Source organism: Calypte anna, chromosome Z (genome assembly GCF_003957555.1).
Source record: "Calypte anna isolate BGI_N300 chromosome Z, bCalAnn1_v1.p, whole genome shotgun sequence".
Lineage (NCBI taxonomy): Eukaryota > Metazoa > Chordata > Aves > Apodiformes > Trochilidae > Calypte > Calypte anna.
The window spans coordinates 31380665-31396585 of NC_044274.1; the positions used below are offsets into that span (position 1 = coordinate 31380665).

Sequence of the window (15921 nt, forward strand, 5' to 3'; positions counted from 1 at the left end):
AGATCTACTTATTATTGCCTTCAGAAACTGAGGAGCAAGTAAATGAAATGTTGTATAAGGAGTGGCTGAGGGAATTGGGGATGTTTAGTTTGGTAGAGGATTCTGAGGGCAGACCTTATTGCTCTTGTCATGCCCCACAAGATGTGACGCTGTCACATCTCACAAAGTGAGCAGAGCTCCCCGAATGGGGGGGCCAAACAAAATATCACATCTTATGGAGTGGACACGTCTCTACGTTCCCCCAGAGTGGGCATGGGCAGAGTTTCCCAGCGTGGGGGTCAACCCAGGGAGATTCAGACTGGACCCACTTGCTTTCTAAACTCCTTCGGAGATGAGCCTGAGTGTAGCTGGGCCCAATCCTTCTGCTTCTCTAATTAATCTCTTTTAACAACCCATTCGGTGAGATTAAGTTTGGGAATTCTCTGCACGGTGCTCAGGAGTAAGATTATTACCCAGGAGGTTTGTATAAAAACACAACTTTACTTAAAAGCGCAGAAGATTATAAAGCATGTCAGATTACAACTAACAGCATTATAAGTGATGGTACTTTCAAAGCAATGGGTTACAATTCAGCACAACTTAAGGAAGTGGTCAAAATAACAGGTTACAACTGACAAAATTTAACAAAGCAACAGGGAGTAAAACTTAACAAAATTAGAAATTATGTTACCCTTATGTGCTGAGATAAGGCTAGAGACAGAGAGAGACAGGAATTGAGAGAGAGAGAGAAAGATAGGAGAGATAACACCACCCTTGGATGCAGCAATGACCTTGGTAAGAAGCTGTGGTTCTTGGGTGGTGAGTGTGCACCCAGCATATTGAATGTGCCTCCTTTATGCCACCTGACCCCACCTTTTCATGGGCACCTTTGGAATATCATGTAAAGCAGCAGGTGTTCACTTGGCCACCTTCATATGGGATGAGTGGGCCATGAGACTGTGGAAGGCAGGGCTGGTCACTTGGGAGGAATATAAGACTGTTGACCGAGAATGCAGAGAGCCAACTAGGAAAACTAAAGCCTCCTTGGAATTAAACCTTGCAAGGGAGGTTAAGGACAACAAGAAGGGCTTCTTCAAATACATAGCAGATGAAATTAACACTAGAGGCAATGTAGTACCACTGCTGAATGATGTGGGTGCCCTGGTGAGAGAGGATACAAAGAAGAGGAATTGCTAAATGCCTTCTTTGCCTCTGTGTACACTGCTGGAGGATGTCCTCAGGAGTCCCAGGCCCCTAAGGCTGCTGAAGAAATCAGGGTAAAGGATGAGTTTGCCTTGGTTGATGAGGGATGGGTTAAGGATCAGTTAATGATCCCTCTACTCCCTCTACTCCCCCTCTACTCTGGGGGCCTCTGGTGAGGCCACATCTGGAATATTGTGTTCAGCTCTGGGCCTCTCTGTTAAAGAAGGACAGGAAATTGCTAGGAAGAGTGACCAATATGCTGAAGGGAGTGGAACATCTCCCTTATGAGGAAAGGCTGAGGGTCTCTTCACCTTGGTGAAGAGAAGAATGAGAGGTGACTTCATCAATGTTTATAAACATGTAAGGGGTGAGTGCCAGGAGGGTGGAGTAAAGATTTTCTCAGGGGTGACTGACAAGGACAAGTGACATTGGTTATAAACTGGAGCACAGGCAGTTTCATATAAATATAAGATTTTTTTTCACTGTGAGGGTGACAGTGCACTGGCACAGGCTGCCCTGGGAGGCTGTGGATTCTCCTTCCCTGGAGACATTCAAAGCCCACCTGGATGTGTTCCTGTGTGACCTGATTTAGGTGAGCCTGCTTTGGCAGGGTGGGTTGGACTAGATGATATTTTGAGATCCCTTCCAATCCCTAACTTTCTATGATTCTAAGGAAAGGGGAACTTTAAAATATATTGAGTTTATCCTGGTGTTGATGGCAATACTTTGGGATCTGTTAACATATTTATCCCATGAACCTCTGGGAACAGTTTGCAAGGTGTATTTATTGAAGTTCCTGTTGTTTATATGAACACTGAAAATGGCAATGTTGAAAGGACTGTTACTAATCACTAACTACTAGTAATAACTGTAGTCTGGTAAATATATTTTAATTGTTCTTTTCTCCTAACTGAAAGGGTAAATTAAAAATAACTAGCCATTTATTCAATGGTATTAAGTTCCAGTAAGAAAGCTGCACCTCCGTCAACCGGCTGCCTATGCTTCTTTTGGTGGAGCCCAGCACATGGTTGGATTTCTGAGCTACAAGCGCACATTGACAGCTCATGTTAAACTTCTGGTCCACCACCACCCCCCAAGTCCTTCTCCTCAGGGCTGTCCTTAATTCTTTCTCCTCCCAACCTGTCCTGGTTCATGGGATTGCTTCATCCAAGGTGCAGAAACTTGCACTTGGCCTTGTTGAACTTCATGCACTTTGCACAAGCCCACTTCTTCATGTGATCCCACTTTATGTCATAGCAGGGGAAGGGACTGATGAAAAGTCAGCTGAGTACTAGCATTTTTCCCTGTGGTGCTGCCTACGTCAACTTTTATATCACTTACAAATAAGTTGCTCTTTATTGCAAAATGTAAGATGTACATTGGCTCCACCTAATATTGTTTATAGACAGATGACTGGTCATCAAATTGACAGAGCTACTAAAGTAATCTCTGTAATTCATTCAAAATGTAATAATCATAGAATCATAGAATATGTTGGGTTGGAAGGGACCTTTACAAGTTATCTAGTTCAACTCTCCTTGCAATGAGCAGGGACATCTTCAACTAGCTCAAGTTGCTCAGGTTGCCCTGTCCAACCTGACCTGGAATGTTTCCAAGGATGGGACTGTCACAACATCTCTGGGCAACCTGTTTCAGTGTCTCACCACCCTCACTGTAAAAAATTTCCACCTTATATATAGTCTGAATCTACTATTTCCAGCTTTAAAACATTAACCCTCAACCCATTGCTACAGGAGCAACTAAAAAGTTTGTCACTAGCTTTTTCATAAGCCCTCTTTAACTAATGAAAGGCTGATATAAGGTCACCCTGGAGCCTTCTCCAGGATGAATAACCCCTATTCTCTCAGCCTTTCTTCATAGGAGAGAGGTCCAAGCCTTCTGATCATTTCTGCAGCCTTCCTTTGGACTTGCTCCAATAGGTCCATGTCTTTCCTGTGCTGAGGACTCCAGGTTACCTCCTCTCAGTTTAAAACCATTACCTGGTTTCCTATCACTACAGGCCATGTTAAAACATCCTTATCTGTGTCCAGGTTCCTCAGGTGGTTTCTCTTACAGTGGGAGGGACTGTGCTCCTTCCCTCACTGTCTTGGGGTCCGTTCACTTGAGAGGTATGGGGCTACATGTTGCTAATAATGACAGGGAGCAAAAATTTGTTCAGTACCTCATCCTTCTCCTCATCCATTGTTACCAGTTTACAGTTGTGCTCATCAGGGGGGAGTGCACGTTATTTGACCTTTTTCTGGCTGAGGCTTTCCTAGAAGCTCTTCCTACTACTCTCTGCACACCCTTGTCAAGCTCAGCTTTAGCTTTACCTTGATTTCCTTAACCCCATCCCTACACAACTGGGCAGTGTCCCTACACCATTACCAGGACACAAGTCCCTGCTCTCACTACAGTGCATTTCCTTCTTGACCTTTAATTTGACCAGCAGGTCAAGCTGAAACTTCCAAAATACAGCGATATTTTCCAGCATTATACATGTTCCCGGAGGGAAGCGGAGAGCCTCCGGAGTCCGCCGAACAGCCATGGGGCCGGGCGGCTGCCGACCCCTCCGCCGTCCACGGACTCGCCACACACTGCCCCGGCCCAGTCACAGTTCCACCGAGGCGGAGGCGGATGCCGAAGGGGCGGGGCCGGGCCGGGCCCGGCCAGGCCGGGCCGGGCCGGGCCGGGCCGCGCCGTCACGTGAAGCCGCTGGCCTGGGTCAGGCGGCGCGGCGGAGGCGGCTGTGGTTTTCCTTAGCCTGGTCTGCCGCGGGTGGCCCTACGGCCCGGCCTACCGGGAGGATGGTGGGAGCGAGATGAGCCTTGGTCCGGAGCAGCCGCCGGCCCCGGCCCGGGAGGGAGAGAAAGAGGAGGAGGAGGAGGAGAAGGAGGCAGCGATAGAGCTCGAGTCCCATCCCCAGCCTCCGGAGGAGGTCGGGGGCGCCAGGCGAGCCGGCTGGATCATGCTAGTGGAGAGGGGCGCCTGGAAGGCGGGCGGCAGCTGTGGCGCGGTGCGTGCAAGGGTGGGGCGGGGGGCTCGGGGCTCCGCCGGCGGCGCGATGGTGCCACCGGCCGTGGGAGCGCCGTCCCGTCCTTGAGGACCGGGTGGCCCGTGGCGTCTCAGCGCCTGTCCGCCTCACCTCCTGGGAAGGGGCAGCTGCCTCCCTGAGCATCCTCCGGGTATCCCCTCTTCCCTGGAAGCGTTCTTGGGGTTGGGGTGCAGCTTGGGGCCGCGGCTTCTGCTGTCCGCGGCTGGCAGCACTTGGGGCTGTCGCCTGGGGCCTGTCGCCGCCCGTACCGCCTCACCTCCGGCAGCTCTCGGTGGTAGTTTAGCCCAGGCAAAGGCGACACCTGTAAGCAGGTGGCTGTAAAAATGTTTTATTGTAAAACCTATAAATCCGAAGTGCCTGGAAGTAAAAATTGGGTTTTCTTTGGGGTTCCAGGGAGTGCGTTTTGGTAAATCGAAACTGTAGAGTTACCTTACAATTTTAAGGTAACTTAGTCTTTCACCTTTGTCTTTTCCTACTTCGGTATGCATTAAAATGCCATTTTAGAGATAGAAGGAGCTGGAAGGGAGCTGTCTATGTGCTTATTGAGAGTATCTCTCGGAAACTTTAGTTTCAAAGTGCTGCAGTTGCACACCGTTATTTCCCAGCAGAAGCGCCTTTCTAGCGGCTTAAGCCTCTCCCTTTAAACGTGCAAGACTTCGCAAGAAGCCTTAAAGACAACAGATCTGATCCCACACCTTCCATCTTTCTGCAGTAGGTGAGCACAGGTTTCTTCTTTCGAGCAGGATGGTCCAGGCCGAGGTGATTTAACTCATCTTCTTTCTTTAGCAGTGAGTGTAGAGAGTAAGCTGGGAACGGAGGAACCCAGGGGACCGAATAGCAAAACAGATGATTCTGCCATTGGTGTTTTTTAAAGGGGTACATATACAAAATTAGGCAATGTCTTGCCATGATAAATCACTTTTGGCTAGTTGAAATCACATAAATTTTATTTGCATCCTGACTTATTAGCTACTAATACTTTTTGTTAGACTGTGTTCAAGTGTTTGTGAATTGTTTGATATTAGTTCGGTTTTAAAATGAGGGATACTGAAGGCATGGCTTACCACAAAACTTTTAAAATAATGTTAAGTCTGTGTCAGGGAGCTAACATCTGAACATGTATCAGCTGGAGAGAGAATAATTTACTGCTTTACACTTGTGTGGTGTGACCTTGTAATGTCTTATACTGAGCATTGATGAGGTAGCATCAATATGATACTCTGACTAGAGCTCAGGAACGTCAAAAATTATCTTGAAAGTATTTGTTTGACACCAGCAGGTTCTTTTTCAAAACTGATGAATGTGTTGCTGTGCTTTTAATGTATTAATAACCTAGAGAAGGTGTAAGAAAAATTCTGTGGAATTTTTTACTTAAATTAGCTATTCATGTAAGTTAAATCCCAAGTGACTGCTTTACAGTTCTTGCAGCCAATCACTTTTATAGTTGAGTCTTTCAGTTACCTTTTAGAAAAGTTTATGTCTACAGATAGATTGGAGTCCTTCAGAAAGTGAGACTGATGGTGATATTTTGGTGATCTGGGCTTGATTACAGACAGGTCCCATTTAGGATTCTAGATGCATATAATACAGTAACCCAGTCTGAAGTCAGAATTGAAAAGTAACTCTAGCAGAAGCCTATTAACTTTTTAGTTAAGAAATGTAAACTTTCAGCTGTATCATCACAGTTGATGTGAAGAAATAATGATGTAATTATGTAGAGGATAAACAGAGGATAAAAATAGGAATAGGGTAGGAAGTAGAAGGATACAGGCTGAGAAATTAAAAAATCAACTTTTTATTTAGTTGTATTAACTAGTGTTAACTAGTTGTGTTAACTAGATTTATTTAACTAGTAAAACTCAAGTAGAAAACCATAGCTGACAAAGGTACTAGCCTATTTTTCTATTAATAGGTGAAATGTTTGGTAAAAATTGATAAAGGATTAAAATAATGCTTTTGAGCACTTAAACTTTGCTGGTTTATCCGTTGGAAAATTTAAGTTTCTGAATGACACAAATTCCTAACTTATAAAACGGTATCAGGATTTGCTTCTGTGTTCTTTTTCCCCCTTACCTCCAAGTTGAGCCCTTAAGGGACTTTGTGTTCCTGTAATGCATTTTCTACGAGAGAGAAAGGCAGAAGGCTCCAACCTTATTTTCTGTACATTGGCATAATAGTAATACTTACATCAGCCTAGGGTCAACTTCACAATTCCTGACTGAACAGTCTGTTTCCTACTTTGTTATTACAGGTCTTGTGATTCTTGGGAGGTTATCATATTGCTAGAACTCTCTCTGTCTAGACTTTCTTAAAAGAGCTTATTCAGACTAAAATATGAGGCTGGAACATGGCTTTAGATGTAGTTGGAGAGATCTCTGTTATAGCTGGGGGTGCACTGGGTGGCATTTGAAAGTGAAAGCTTGGTGTTAGGGCTGCTGATGAAGCAAATAAAGAGATGACATTTTGCTGAACTGCCTCTTTCTATGAAGGAAATTTAATTTTTATTCCAATTTCTTTTGTCACATCAGATGGTAGGGCAAAGTGGAACAGTATTAGTCAGGTTGTGTCAGGTTGTGCAAGGCTTTCTTCCCTTACTCTTCCAGCTCAGGGGTAACAAACTTCTGCGTTTTGCTTTGTTTGTAAGTAACTGTTGAATGCATTGCCTTTACTGAATTAAGAACAAAAAGTAAAATACTAAACAAGTAACCTTATGAATTGAGTTACTAGCTCAAAGCTAATAAGAACAATAGTATGCTTAAGTTAATTCCACTGGAATTAAATCAGTTTCCATTGGTTGAATTACCCCAGTTTCAGTGAGCTTCAGAAATTGAAGTAAATGGTGCCATGGAAAATTTGTTACTGGTTGTGCAGTCCTCTTCCATCTGAATTATGAACACTGGTAGTATAAAACAGCATGCCATTCAGAATATTTTTACCAGATACTTAATTTATATGCAATCAGTTGTCAGTAAAATAAAGCCAAGGAAGCTTTTTTTTGCAAAATACAGTGTTGTACTGTTTAAATGAAGTGACCTATAGGAGAAGTTCCCAAACAAGTTACCTAAAAAGAAAACACACCTATGTACCTCTTCAAGAATTAATCATACATTAGTTTCATATTCTTGGACACTGTAAAATACCTCAGTCACTGTGAAGCCCAACACCTCTGTGTTGAAAGGATTCTGAAGCTTAAAAGTACATCTTGGAAATTTGCTAGCTTTTATCCACACAGCAATGCACAGCAGTGTATCAAAAGAATTAATAGGTTTTTACTCCTACTGCTAGCATTTTGCTTTTTAGCATTACATTGAAAAGTACAGGATGGTAAAACTGAGACTGCATAATTAAATTTTATGGAGACTTTATTGAGACACCTTTCAGTCCAGTAAGCTTGTTTCTTAATATCTTGCTTGAAGGATTTAAGTAGAGTTGTTAGTAGAAAGCACATTCTTCACTTATTTATTCTTTATGAAGCGCTATTCCTTTTCACACAGAAATGAATTTTTCTGTTAAATCTGAATAATTAGAGATAAACAGTGTTGCTTTTTCAAGGTTTCCACAGTTCTTCTGAATCTTCCCATCACGTTAGATTAGCGCTGAGTCAGAACTCTGAATCACTGCCAGCAGTGATTAACTCCTGTCTTTAAAAGAAGTCACTCTCTTATGTTCATGCTGAGACAACTCTTGCTGTTCTAAGGTTGCTGTTAACTGATCCTACAGATTATAGTAGTTGGGAAGGTTTTGTGTAAAAAGAGAATCATGTTAGGCTAAAGCAGTAGAAACTTAATCATGTAAATAAAAAAGACTTGATATTTTAGTACTGAAGATCCAAACTCAAGCTCATTGGGCAATGAGCTAGAATGAATTTCTGTCTCAAGGAGAATAATATGACCTAAGACAATTATGTTTTTCAGAGTAATTTCTTTGTGTTGTACATATTTCTACATTTAGGAATGAAATTTAGCAACGGATAAATCAGCTTGCAGTTTGATGATATGTTGGTTACATATTATTTCTGTATGAAGTAGTTTAATTACACAGTGCAGTACTGTCTAAAGCTAAGCTTTCAGAATGTGACAAGTAGGGTGGTTGTTCTCTTGGATGCATTTACCTTGATAGCGTTGATAGCCTCAGCCTCAAAAACAGAACCAGAAATGGTGTTTTTGTATTTTATGCTCTTTAGAATTTTCCTGCTTTATAAGCTTGCCTACTCTAAACTTAAGCAGAAATGTGTTCCCAGCAGGAAAAAAAAATGTGTCAAGACATTTTAGAACCTGTGTAAATTGTGTGAAATGCTTTCTTAGGTCCCATGCTCCTTATTTTCTTTCATTTTAGTATAAGAAGGCACTAACAATTGTTTTCACATCCTTCGTGACACTTGCAGTTCAGTATATCCCAATCGTATGTTTCTGCAGATTTTTGACTGCATCTTGAAGACGACTTCAGCATTCCTCTATGCCTTTGGCAATATTCTTGGTTCTTTTGTGGATCTCTTTCACTTGTGCTTCTGTAAACAGACTGTTCAATAGTATTTGTTGCTTAAAGCTTATGAAAAAAAACACGCAGTCATGGGATAAGACAGAGGATATTTACATAGATCTAATAAAAATGGTTAGAACACCAGAAGCAGAGGGTTAGCTGAGCAGGGATATCACATGTTTATCCATTAATGTAATAGAAATATTTCCTAACAGGGTGTATCTTTGAATACACTTATGTAAAGCACTTCTAAATGCTAAACCAGTGTCTTTCATGGAACTGTTTTCTCCAGGATGACATTCCTAAGTATTAGCCATCCTACAGATTAAACTAAAATTGTTTTTTTCCTACTTGAATTGGTTAAATTTGTTTTAGATTAATGTTTATCTGCAATTTAATTTTTCACTAAATCTATCAACTTCTGATATTCTTCACCATTGTCCTGTTCTACCATGATTTGCATTTTCTCATCAGTGAACTTTGCCACTGCTTCCACTCTCACAGATCAGTTATGATTGTGTTGAACTCTATCTGCCCTAAAATAGAGCACTGGCACTCATCTGGTAACTTCCCTATGCTATGAAAACAGGTTATTGGTTGTTTTGGCTTTTGCTCTTATTTTTTTTTTTTTTTCTTCCCTCCTCACAGGACTTGTGCTCCAGGCCTCAGTGCCCTTCTCTGGACACGCTCCAGCACTTCTGTGTCCCTCTTACAGTGAGGTGCCCAGAACTGAACACAGCACTCAAGATGTGGCCTCACCACAGCTGAGTACAGAGGGACGATCACCTCCCTATTCCTTCTGGCCACAGTGTTCCTAACACAAGCCAGGATGCCATTGGCCTTCTTGGCCATCTGAGCATGCTGCTGACTCATATTAAGTTGGCTGTCAACCAATACCCCCAGGTCCCTTTCCAATTTACAGCTCTCTAACCACACTTGCCCAAGTCTGCAGCTTACCGTGGCATTGTTACGACCCAGGTACAAGACCTGGCACTTGGCCTTGTTAAACCGCATTCAATTAACCCTTGGCCCACTGGTCCACCCTGTCTAAGTCTCTCTGCAAGGCTTCCCCACACTCCAGCAGATCCACACAGCCAGCCAGTTTGGTGTCATCTACAAATTTACTGTGGGTACACTCAATCCCCTCCTTCCAATGAAGATGTTAAAGAGAAGAGGCCCCAGCACTGAACCCTGGGGAACACCACAATGGTCACCAGCCATATTTAGTTCCATTCACTACCACTCTTTCAGCCCAACCATCCAGCCAATTTTTTATTGAATGCAGGGTATACTTATCCAAGCCAAGTGCCATAAGTTTCTGAAGAAGAATGCTGTGAAAGACAGTGTCAAAAGCTTTACTAAAGTCCAGCTAGACAATGTCCACAGCTCTACCCTCATCCACTAGGCGAGTCATCAGAAGGAGATCAGGTTAGTCAGACAGGACCTACTTTTCATAAACCCATACTGACTGGGCCTGATCACCTGATTGTCTTCTATGTAGCATGTGATGATACTCAAGATGACCACCTCCATAACCTTTCCAGGCACTGAGATCAAAGTAATAGGTCTACAGTTCCCCAGATCATCCTTTCAGCCCTTCTTCTAGATAGACATTATATTTGCTATTTTCCAGTCTACAGGGGCCTACCCAGTTTTCCAGAACTGTTCATAAATAATGGAGAGTGGCTTGATGAGCACTTCTGCCAGCTCCTTTAGTACCCTTGGGTGGATCCCATTCAGTCCCATAGGCTTCTGCACATCTATACAGCACACCAGGGCACTGATCATTTCCTCCCATACTATGGGGGCTTCATTCTGCACCCCATCTTGGTCTTCTGATTCAGGGAGCTGTACGTTCAGCGTGCAATTGGAAGTGACAAAGACAGAGGTGAAATGAGCAGTCAGCAGTTCAGCCTTTTCCTTGTCCTTGGTCACAAGTTTCCCTCCAAGGTCAAGTAGAGGGAGGAGATTCTCCCTAGCTCTTCTTTTACTGTTTATGTATTTACACGAACTCTTTATATTACCTTTAATGACACTAGTCAGATTTAATTCAAGCTGAGCTTTGGCCTCTCTAATTTTCTTCCTACATACCTTAGCAGCAACTTTTTATCTTACCAAGTTGCCTGCCTTTTCTTCCATAGCTGATAGACTTTCTTTTTTTTTCTGAGTTCTGTCCAAAGCTCCTTGTTCAGCCAGGTTGGTCTTGTACCCTGCTGCCTTGTTTTAAAAGATGCACAGGTACAGTTTGTTCCTGTGCCTTAAGGATTTCCCTCTTGAGGATTGTCCAGCTTTCCTGAACTCCCTCATCCTCGAAGACTATATCCCAGGGGATACCACTGAGCAATCTCCTAAACTTACCAAAGTCTGCCCTCCAGAATTCAGGGAGGAGGTTCTATGACCTCCATTCTTACATCCCTAAGAACTGAAAACTCAGCCATCTCATGGTCACTTTGTCCAAGTTGACCACCAACCTTTACATCTTCTAGTCCATCTCTGTTCCCAAACAGCAGATCTAGCAGTGAGCTTTCCTTAGTTGGCTCAGTCACCAGCTCTGTTAGGAGATAATCTTCCTCACACTCCGAAAATCACCAGCACTGCTTCCTGTCTGCAGTATTCTGTTTCCAGCAGACATCTGATAAGTTGAAGTCTCCCGCAAGAACAAGGGGAAGCAAATCTCAAACCTTACCCAGCTGCTTATAGAACACTTCATCAACCTTTTTGCAGTGCATGCAAGCTACAAGCCTTAGACTTGGGTTTGAGCACATAATCACTTAGTGATTTCTTCATGTGACAGAGGCAGTTACGAGGGTCTTTAGGATTCTTTTTACAGTTCATTGAATTCATGCTGATTCCAACAAATAGGACGTTTTCAGGGAACAGTTGGAATCAAGGTGTTTTCTTAATAGTTCTTTTTGAAAATTAAAGGCAGTAGGTAGTAGAAAGAGGTAACTATGCAGTATGCCCGGGGAACTATCTGGATAATGTGTGCAGAAAAGAGCATCCATAATGTAGTGAGATGGATTGCTACAACAGTATTTGTGCTAGAGTAAGCTAAATAGATTAAATAGTGATGTAGTGAAGAATACCAGAAAAAGTTTGCATTAGAAATGGTAGAGTTTTTGAATTGGGAAACTAAGAATATTTCAGTGAAGGTAAATGTGAAAGAGGATACTTTATAATTTGGTGTGAACTTTAAGGTCTGAATGATTTATTTATGAGAGCATGTTTCTCAAAATCTTCTACAAGTTCTCTTAGTTCAATTCTTAGTTTTCTTGAAAACACGGGGCTTGACATAATGGACTGCAGTGGAGGTCGCTTTGCAAAAAAGAAGTGCTTGTAGCAGTTAATTTTTGCAGAATGTTTCTGTAGACAGTTTAAAAAAAAGAAAATAAGAAAACTTTTCATGCTAACATTTTTGAATGTTGATTTATATAGTATAGAAGGACAGAGAGTGCTGTTTGCAAAGTCTTCACAGGAAGTAGAACACCAGCAGGCTCTCCAGAGACCCTGCTGTGTGGTGGGAAAAAATTTCCTAGAGGGGTGTGTAGGAGGAGAAAGGCAAATTCCTGTGGTTGTTCAGAGGTTCAGCATGAATTTGGTTATCTGCCAGGGAGATAACAGGATTATGGGAAAGGTACTTCAGGGAGATCTCTTCCTTCAGAGGGTAGAATTAACTGTGAGGCCTGAGCAGGTTGTGTTGACTGAGAATGCGTGTCCAGGTCTGTGGCAATGTGCTCTGCTGCTTTCCCTTCACAGAAGGAAAGTATGTATCCAGTTGAGTGTTTTTCTTAGTCTGCCTATCAGTACTCTGTGGCCCTTATCAATATACATGAAGTTTGAAAAGGGGTTCTGGAAGACTTTAAGATTTAAACAGTGAGATGTGGTTTTGTTCAGAAATAAGCACCTATCTTAAGAGAAACAAAACAGTGAAGTATCTTTTACATTGAATATTAAGATGCCTGGGCAGCTATTCTAACAACTTTAATTGTTAAATTACATATTTGAATTAATGTATAAACAGTTATCTGAAAGTTGTGTGGAAAAGAACTAGTGTCAATTCTAGCTTTGCTCTGAAGATCTGGGATGGCTATAAAATTGTGTCCTGCTGTGTATTTTAGGATGAATTGTACTCGCTCTCCTTCAAAAAATAGGCCAATCCTCCTAACACCATATTCTTTTTTTTTTTTTTCCCTTTTATGTAAGCAGTTCCTTGCCAGCTAGATTTATGATCTTGATGTCTTCTCAAGGGTTCAACAGCTATGTTCTGCTTAAAAGAAATAGATTTTTTATTGCACCTTAATAGTTCGCCCTGTTGTCTTCAAATAATTTTTGTGTTTATTCTGCGCCCAATAAACACAGAAGAAAAAAATGTTTTTAGGAGTAGGTATGGGTAAAAAGAATCATAAAAAGAGCCTAAATGTAGAACTGGGCAAACAATGGAAGGCAAGAGGGCACAGGCAGTTCAAGCAGAGACAGGTGTCTTGGGAAGAGTATAGAGTTGCTCCCTGATTGTGTAGGGATGAGATCAAGGAGGCCAGGGCACAGATGGAGCTGAACTTGGCAAGGGATGTGAATAATAACAAGAAGGGATTCTATAGGTACTTCAATGAAAAAAGGAAGGTTAAAGAGAACATACTCCCCTCTGAAGGCCAAGTCTTATGAACTAGTAACACCAGACAATGAGAATCCTGAGGTTCTCAACAACTTTTTGCCTTGGTCTTCAAGGGCAACCTCTCTCCCAGCACCTCCCAAGTTAAAAAATCACAAGTTGAGGACCCCAGCAGTGGAGTCTTTCCCACTGTACATGAAGGTGAGGTTTGTGACCACCTGAGGAACCTGGGCATATATAAGTCTGTGGGACCTGATGAGATGCATCCCTGAGTCTTGGAAAATTTGTTGATGTATTCACCAAGCCACTCTCCATGATATTTAAAAAGTCGTGGCATATAGGTGAAGTCCCTGGTGCATGGAAGAAGGCACACATTACACCCATTTTAAAAAAAGCTGGTAACATGGACCATGGGAATGACCAGCTTGTCAGCCTCACCTTTGTGCTTGGGAAGATCCTGGAGCAGATGCTTCTAGAAGGTCTGATAAAACACATGGAGGACAGGAAGGTGATCCAAGACAGCCAGCACAGCTTTACTAGGGGCAAATTGTTCCTGACAAACCTAGTGGCTTTCTGTGACAGGGTAACTACCTGAAGTGGACGAGGGATGACCTATGGATGTGATCTATGTAGACTTCTGCAATACACAGTCCCCAGCAATATCCTACTCACCAAGTTTGAGAGATGAGGATTTTATGGGTGGACTGTTCAATGGATAAGTAATTGGCTGGATGGTCACATCCAGAGGGTATTGGTCAATGTCTCCAACTTCATATGGAGACCAATGACAAGTCATGTCCCTCAGGGTTCTGTACTGGGACCTTTACTGTTTCATGTTTTTAACAATGATACAGACAGGGGGACTGATTGCACCATCAGCAAGTTTGCCGGTGACACAAAGCTGAGTGGTGCTGTCTATAAGGCAGAGGGACAGAATGTCATCCAGAAGGTTCTGGACAGTCTGGAGAGGTGGGTCCAGGTAGACCTCTATGAGATTTAACAAGACCAAGTGCAGCGTCCTGCACCTGGATCGGAACAATCCACAGTATCAGTACAGGCTGGGCGATGAAGTTTTAGAAAGCAGCCTTGCAGAAGAGAACCTGTGGGTGCTGGTGAATGAAAAGCTGGACATGAGCCGACTGTGTATGCCTGCAGCTCAGAAGGCCAATCACATCCTGGGCTTCATCCAAAGAAATATGGAAAGGAGATTGAGATAGATGATTCTGCCACTTTGCTCTTGGAAGACCTCACCTGGAGTACTGCATCCAGCTCTGGAGCCCTCAGTGCAGGAAGGACATTGATCCGATGGATGGGTTGAGAGGATGGCCACAAAAATGATCAGGAACCACCTGAAACACCTCTCCTACAAAGGCAGTCTGAAGGCTGTTCAGCCTGGAGAACAGAAAGTTCTGGGGAGGCCTTCCAGTATCTGAAGTGAGCCTACAGGCAGGCTGGAGAGGGACTGTTTGCAAGGACCTGTGGTGATAGGATGAGGGGCAATGGTTTTACATCAGAAAAGGGAAGATTTAGATTAGAGGTTAGGAAAAAGTTCTTTACCATGAGGATGCTAGAAAAATGGAACGGGTTGCCTGGGGAGGTAGTTGAGGCTGCACCCCTGGAGATATTCAAGGTGAGGCTTGATGAGGCTCTGAACAACCTGACCTAGTTGAGGGTGTCCCTGCTTACTGCAGGGGGGTTGGACTAGATGACCTTAAGAGGTCCCTTCCGACCCAAATTATTCTGTGATTTTGTTAGAACTTTTTAGGATTTAAAATTTTATAATGATGGCCTTAAGCTTCTATTGTTAAGTATTTGAGATTATGTAATGTTTTGCACATGATTGATTATGCAAGTATAACAGCTTTACCAGCAGCTGCATTTGGAAGCAATTGTAATGTTCATACATAGTTTCTCAACCTACACTCTGGCCTTTCATATGAAGATGAACTGTGTGGATACAAAATAAGCCCATAAGAGATTTTAAGACATAACTGGAGACATCTAATTTTTAACATTAACACTTGACGATTTAGAAGCAGGGGATGATGAAAGCAACTTATATGTTGACAGCATCTGTGCCATTTCTGAAATTCTGTTTAAATTTTTTTACTATAAAGGATTCAGTAAGTTGTCCTCATGTTGTCTAGTTCAAGAAGCCTAATTTACTTCTACTTTATAACCATTTTTTGAATGTGTGTCTCAAGTTCATTCTTTATGTAGATTGCATGCTCTTGCTTTCTTTTAAAGTAAGGTATTTTCTTAATAGAGAAGTGAGCCAGACTTCTGAAGTTGTTTCATCATAAAAGCAAGCGGGAAGTGTTTTAAGGAAGCTCTTCAATTTCAAAATGCATCAGGAGTTTTTGTTTCTTTTTCATCAGTGGTCCATGCTATGTATGTGATCAGTCACAGGCTATTTTATTTTCTTGAGAATAAGAAATACTTGATTAAAAAATTAATAATTAAAAATTAATTAATTAATAATTAAATTAATTAATTAATTAATAATTAAAAATTAAAAGCTTTTGTGATGAGAGTTGTTAGGACATGCAGCAAAGACCATCAGCCAGAAGTAATTATCTACACTGGTCCATTTGAC

At 42.3% G+C, this 15921-nt stretch overlaps 1 protein-coding gene across 1 annotated transcript in view; it reads left to right on the forward strand.

Annotated features, from left to right (window-relative positions):
- Positions 1–3904: 3904 nt before the first annotated feature.
- LOC103539273 (hippocampus abundant transcript-like protein 1) overlaps positions 3905–15921 on the forward strand; it is a 34468-nt gene continuing 22451 nt past the window's right edge. The window contains exon 1 of the mRNA XM_030467932.1: positions 3905–4198. Within this exon, the coding sequence (XP_030323792.1) occupies positions 4004–4198 (195 nt within the window). The 5' untranslated portion in view covers positions 3905–4003. The remainder of the gene's footprint in view (positions 4199–15921) is intronic.